General features: G+C 33.6%; 2 protein-coding genes across 3 annotated transcripts; one reads left to right on the forward strand and one right to left on the reverse strand.

The window, feature by feature from the left end:
- The first annotated feature begins 247 nt into the window (after positions 1 to 247).
- Positions 248 to 3,112, forward strand: LOC126676340 (uncharacterized). 2 transcript variants are annotated; one of them, XM_050370521.2, is made up of 7 exons: positions 248 to 355; positions 465 to 686; positions 880 to 930; positions 1,881 to 2,122; positions 2,441 to 2,566; positions 2,655 to 2,714; positions 2,802 to 3,112. In XM_050370521.2, the coding sequence occupies exons 2-7, from the start codon at positions 479 to 481 to the stop codon at positions 2,883 to 2,885; spliced, it is 771 nt and encodes a 256-aa protein (XP_050226478.1). In that variant the 5' UTR covers positions 248 to 355; positions 465 to 478; the 3' UTR covers positions 2,886 to 3,112. The 2 variants fall into 2 exon arrangements, with proteins under 2 accessions (XP_050226478.1, XP_050226479.1); XM_050370522.2 differs by having other exon boundaries at positions 254 to 355; positions 460 to 686.
- Positions 3,113 to 3,570: 458 nt separating this feature from the next.
- Positions 3,571 to 5,759, reverse strand: LOC126676177 (probable histone chaperone ASF1A). The gene is made up of 3 exons (XM_050370329.2): positions 5,235 to 5,759; positions 4,319 to 4,434; positions 3,571 to 4,213 (listed from the first exon to the last, which is right to left on the reverse strand). The coding sequence occupies exons 1-3, from the start codon at positions 5,341 to 5,343 to the stop codon at positions 3,857 to 3,859; spliced, it is 582 nt and encodes a 193-aa protein (XP_050226286.1). The 5' UTR covers positions 5,344 to 5,759; the 3' UTR covers positions 3,571 to 3,856.
- Positions 5,760 to 6,154: the final 395 nt, after the last annotated feature.

The following is a 6,154-nucleotide window of genomic DNA, read 5'->3' on the forward strand; positions in this document are numbered from 1 at the left end:
ACAAGAGAGGATCCTAATCCTAGATATATATATATCGAAAACCAGCTTATAATGTTAAATTGAAATGTATATTTTATTCTGATATTAGAACTTATTTACATCTATAATACGTGTGAAAATAGTTAAAATATGAATTTGGTTACAGGTGGAGCTGGAAGGCAATGCGCTATACATTGGACCGAATGATTCGGCCCAGGCCTAGCCCACGAGCAGTTCTAGCATCCACAGAACCCGAACTCCACTGCATCACTATTGTCTCTGAAAAAAAAAAAAATTAAGAGACTTTAAACCCAAAACCCTTCTCTTTCACATACTCTCTTGTACCAGCCGTCTCTACTTTCGCAGATTAATTCATGTAAGCTTTTACTCACTCTCTCATTACTTTTGGGTAGCTTTGATTTTGTGCTGTTGTTGTTGATATTCTTGAGTTTGTTTGTTTGTTTTTTTGAATTGTTGAAGTGTAGATTGGAAGAGTAATATGATAAAGAGAAGGTTTTTTAGGGAAGAACATGGGGATAAAGATGAACCCTCTTCCGGTTCATCTTCCTCTTCTGATGACGACGAAGATAATGTTAATGATAATGATTCTGAAGCTGAACCTGAACCTGAAGCAGAGGAGTCAGATGACAGTGCTCAAGTTGCTGAGGTTAAAGCAAATTATGTATCCTCCTCCTCTTCATCATCTGGTTTGTTTGTTTCACTCTTCTCTTTATTACTCAATGTGTCTAGTTGTTGGTTCTTTTTGGTTATTTATCTGATTTATCTCACATTTCTAGTATTTATTTTATGGAAAGTTGGTTGTTTGCAAGCTAATTAACTTGTAGTAGATCGCATTGGTGTACATATTTACAATGACACTTAACTCCTAATGTATATCAGGATATGACAGTGAGGATCGCTCCGCTGAGGAAATTGATGTTGACTCCTCAGGTACGATTTTTCCATTCATAGGCTGTATGTTGGGATGTGCCTTTTTGATGATTTTTTTGCTTCTGTATTTTTTGCGTGGTCATGATTCATGAATTAGACTTATATTAGGATTGTGTTTATGGTTGTACCTTCTTTTTATCAATCTGGCTGACTATCATGTAATCCTTTGAAATTTAGTTAACATCAATGGTTGGATATCAGCTAATCTATTTGACTTAACATTTTTTTGTGAATTTTTCAAACTGAAAAATGATACTAATTTAAGTGCTGAAGTTACTTGACAGCTTGTTGCGATGAGCTTTGGTTATTTTGTTGTCTGTGACTCGTTATCCAAATCGACTTTGTATCTTGAGGATTTCTCAGCATTTCATGGATGATTCTGCTTAAGCATTAAGTTACATGATATGCTATTTGAAGTTATTGCCAATAAAATGATGATTACGCGGGATATTTACTGCATCACTTACATGTTTCCAGTATTTTTCCTATTTTTCCTTATTATGACTGTCTAGAGTTTGTAGACTCTACTTTTGATATAAAGATCATCCAGAAAAGTTGAAGTGGATATTACTGTTGACCAACTCTCTCAACATTTCATTTTAGAGCCCCACCTCTATGGGATTACTTCTTGTTGGGGATAATGTTTTGTTCTGTAGATGATAAAATATGAAGTCTGATATATGTGCTTTATTTCAAATATTATTTTGCATTCAAGTAAAAGCAATTTAAGTTTGTCTCTGCTATTTCTTACTTGTTGTGCAAGCCTTGAGATGTTCAGTAGTTACAGTCTACAGAAGGATGCAACACCAACATATCTTGTTTGATTTGTCAAACTTCAGTATTAATATATTAATTTGAGCTCAGAAATCAGAACGCATCCTTTGGTTCATTCTAATAAAACTAAAATCTTTGCTAGTGGGATGTCTTATATCCTAATATTCTTGGAATAGGTTTTACAAATGAAGATGATGGAACCGGAAGTGATAAAGAAATCCGTGTTGGTTCTGGGTTATCTGGCAAACATAATGCTCACTTGCTTAAAAAAAAGTTCAATATCATGGCTGAAAAGGAATCAGACCCAGCTGAAATGGAAGATTTTGTATTGAAATTTAAGTCAGTATTTAAGTGTCGGATTTGTCCTCGCATTCTCTGTTTGACCGAGGAGTCTATGAAGACTCACATAAATTCTAAGGTAAGACATTTTGTACACTTCTGTTTCCTAAAATTAAATTTGACATTCAAGTTTAATCCTTGGAATTCTATTTGGTTGGCTATTAGCTAATGCTTCTTTCTAATTTTCTCTATATGAAAACAATTTTGGGTTTAATGTTTGGTAATGAGGCTTTAAAGAATGAAGTTTGACTGTAGCTTCATTCAAGCAATCATTTTGCACACAATATCATAGGCATTTTCAGTATTTAAAAACTACTTTTAGTAACTTGAGATGATATTAAAGCTTTTGAGTATATACTTTTAGTTGCCTGATATAGTAATCTGGAAATTTTTGTAGAGACATAGTCGATCTGAGAAGTTACTGAAGGAAAATAGGCTTAAGGCCATGCTGAACAGTGATGGAGAAATTGAGAATCAGGAGACTCCTGCGGAAATGCATGCCCGTATTATGGCTATTGCACAGGTTTGTTCATCTTATATGGAAATTGCCCAACTGAATAGTGGATACCAGGTTAGATCATGTAGCTAACATAACTAAACATTCCATACAGAGTAAACCAAAAAAGCCAAATAAAGGGCGGCAACGGCAAAACAAGAGATCACGAAAGAGGGTACAGACATCTATTTCTTGATAATCATTGTTTTGTTGCTTTAATGATGATTTGTCATTTGTTCTGATCCCATAATGTAAAATGCAGAAAGAGAAAGATGTTTCAAATACAGAGAAAGCGAAGGAACCGACAAAAACAAAAGCCAAGAAAAAGCGCAAAGCCGATGACTGAAGAATGCTAGCTGATTATTGTAGTGAAACTTGAGGAAGAAGGTGGTGAAATATAGTTTTGGCCATGTGCTCTCTTTTAAAGCTGCCAAGGGCATGTTCTTTTGTAGATTCTGGTTCCTACAAGGGTCAATTCTGCTTTCTTCACCAAATATGTTTTTGTTTAGCCAATTTTTAGTTGTATAATATACTTTTTTTCAGAACAAATAGAAAATTTACAGTTTGCATTGAGTTGGCTGTTCTTGTTTTACCTGCAGCAAATCCAGTGTTTGAACAGTAAATCCATCCAGTCAAAGACTTCTTTCCTTCTTGATGTTGAACCTCAAAAATACTGAAATAGTGAGGCAAGTCATTGAATTTCACTAGTATGAGAAGAAAATGAAATTAAACTAGAGTTTTTTTTTTTTTTTACCAAAACACCAGATTGATTCTGTAAAATAAATAAATATTTAAAATTTAACTGAATCAAACCAATCAAATCAATTTGCATAAGAGTAAATTAAAAAATTTGATTTTAAAACCAAAATAGATTATAATTTCATATCAAATTTATCAATTAATTCCAATTATTAGGTTTCTTTGATTTTTTTGGCATAAACATGCATATAGCAAGGCTTTTAACAAAGATTATCTTAGACAATCTTATTAAAAATTTGAAAAACAAATACTGATATTAGAAAATTTGGCACTAGTACAATAACAAGTTAATATAATAACAAACTTTATCAATCCTGAGAGAAGGGTGTCAATATAGCAATACAGAGGTTTATAATGAAAAAAAGAAATACATAGCAAAAGTATTTTCAGGAGAATAAAAAAAAGCCAGTTGAACCCAAGGCATCCACCATTATATCCTGAAAACATAAAAGTGACAACAGCAGCTCCCCAAACCGGCCATAACATTACCCAATGATTTCACATTAACTTCAATGCAAAATTTGGGAGGAGACCAGTTGATTCTACGGTAAGATTACTTTAAGATCCCTCTTTATCAGTAGAATGTTCGGGAGAAGGAGGTAATTGGTCTATGTTTTCATCAGTTTCAGGTTGTTGTTCTTGTGGAGGAGGTTCCACAGCAACTTCAGCATTCTCGGGATAAAAGTTTATGGGGAACTTTCTTACTCTTGGTTTTTCAGACAAAATATTCCTTTGAACCTTGTCGATTATCACTTTAGGTGGTGGCTCCTCTCTCATCTGCTCATCTTCATAATCATTGTTCAAATAGTAGCCAACTCTAACAAACTCTTCACCCAGATAAGAGCAGGTCAACAAAAGAACTGTAACACCAGTTATATCTTCTTCACGGATTTTTGAAGGATCCGGTGGATCTGCCTGGAAGACAAACAATCAAAAGCATTAATACAAACACTCCGATTAATTTAATGCAGAAAGAAATTTGTCCAACATAAAAATTTATACAGGTTTATAGTAAGTTACCTGCAAGACAAAACGATAATTTCCAACATTGACTGGCCCAACAAGTACACTCTCCAAAAGTTGATCGTATGTCTCGTCCTCGGCAGAGCCTACATAGATTAGTTTCCATTCCAGGTCTGCAATGGTGTGACAGTAAAAATCATTAGCAACTAACAGATATCTGCAGAACACAAATGATTAACCTGAATGTCTAGAGAAAGATAAAGATTAATTTTGCACAAAACAATGCAACTCAAATCAGCAAAGGCTTAAATTAATCAAGTCATGGAAGACAGTTTTCAGAGTATTTCATTACAAAAATGTGCAATGATCACTTGCAATCAAATGACACAAAGAATATAATGAATATACAATGTCATTACGGTTAAGTATGGCAGCCATAACGGAACGAGTGTACAGTCAATCAAGTAACAAGCAAAGAAACTTTGCAAACTTTGTTTTTGGTAAGATACTGATAAGTGGTAAGAACTAAGTTGGAGACATAACCTAAACCAACCACTTGAGTACAACAGAGGCATTTAGTCTATATATCAATAAACTTCCCGTTGGATACAACCAATAAACGTCAACAGAAAACAGAAAGTTAAAGAACTCGGGAAACATAAAACATAGTCAAAGGCACAAAGTGAACAAGCTTCTTTCTCGCCCGACAAGGCTCAAAGTGAGACAATAAGACATTTCAGAAAACAATGATACAAATTTCTCTTCAAAATCTTAATCTCAGGACTAAACAAAATCATTACATAGATTTCTTATCTTTATCATTCACCAATATCGTGAGCTAATTACCCTAGTTTAGCAACATGGATACAAAACCCTTAAAACATAATAAACACGTTCAAATTCAAAGTTTATGCATCTAAATTAATAGAGTGAGAAAAAATGAAGCATAAGAAAGAAAGATAAATATTCATACCATCTTTAAGCGGAGTCAAACATTCATATGAGATCTCGAACTGAAAAGGGGACAAAAACGGCGCCGGATTATCCAACACAGTCACGTTTGTTATATTAACAGCACTCATTTTCTAAACTCCCAAAAAAAACGAAACCGTAAAACCACCACTACCGCCCTTCCACCTTCATCAAAAACGAAAACCCTAAAAAGAAAATAGCACAAAATCAACCAAACAGAAGTTCGGAAACCTTAAATTGAAGAAGAATTGAATCTGGGTAGTAACTAATTGAAGGTAAAATCTGAATAGAGAGGACGAGATGAGAGAGTTTTTAACTTTTGAAGAAGGAATTGAAGATTGAGAAATGGGGAAATTAATTAGTGAAATTCAATTTAAAAAGGGAATCGATATTTTTGGGAAATGGCGGGAGAATGGGAGAAGCGGGAATTGAAATGAGTTTAGTCACTCTGTAGAATTTTGTTGCCTCGGAGCTAAAGTTAGGGCTTAGATGGGATTTGGCTTTATTATTTTTTAAGTGTAAAGAGAGAGAGAATTTGTTTAATTGCAAAAAAAGACATGTAAGATTTTGGTTTCGAGTCTTATTAGAGCTCGCGGCTGCTTACGGTCAATTTAAACTCTAAAAATCTAACTATTAGCAACGAACTACTAACGTAATTAGATTATATTTTAAAAAAAATAAAAAAAAATGATCTAGGATTTTTACATTTAGATAGTATATTTAATTATTGTAATAATATTATTTATAATAACAATATATTTTTATTGAACAAAGGGTCAACGCGCCCCCTAAATTTGTGTTACGGGGTCATCTAACCCAATTTATACTTTTTTGAGCAAATAACCCCAAAACTCTTCATTTTCGGGTCAAGTAACCCCATAATTGTATTTTTAAAACGCGTAAAATACAAATCGAAGGTGA

Source organism: Mercurialis annua, linkage group LG4 (genome assembly GCF_937616625.2).
Source record: "Mercurialis annua linkage group LG4, ddMerAnnu1.2, whole genome shotgun sequence".
Lineage (NCBI taxonomy): Eukaryota > Viridiplantae > Streptophyta > Magnoliopsida > Malpighiales > Euphorbiaceae > Mercurialis > Mercurialis annua.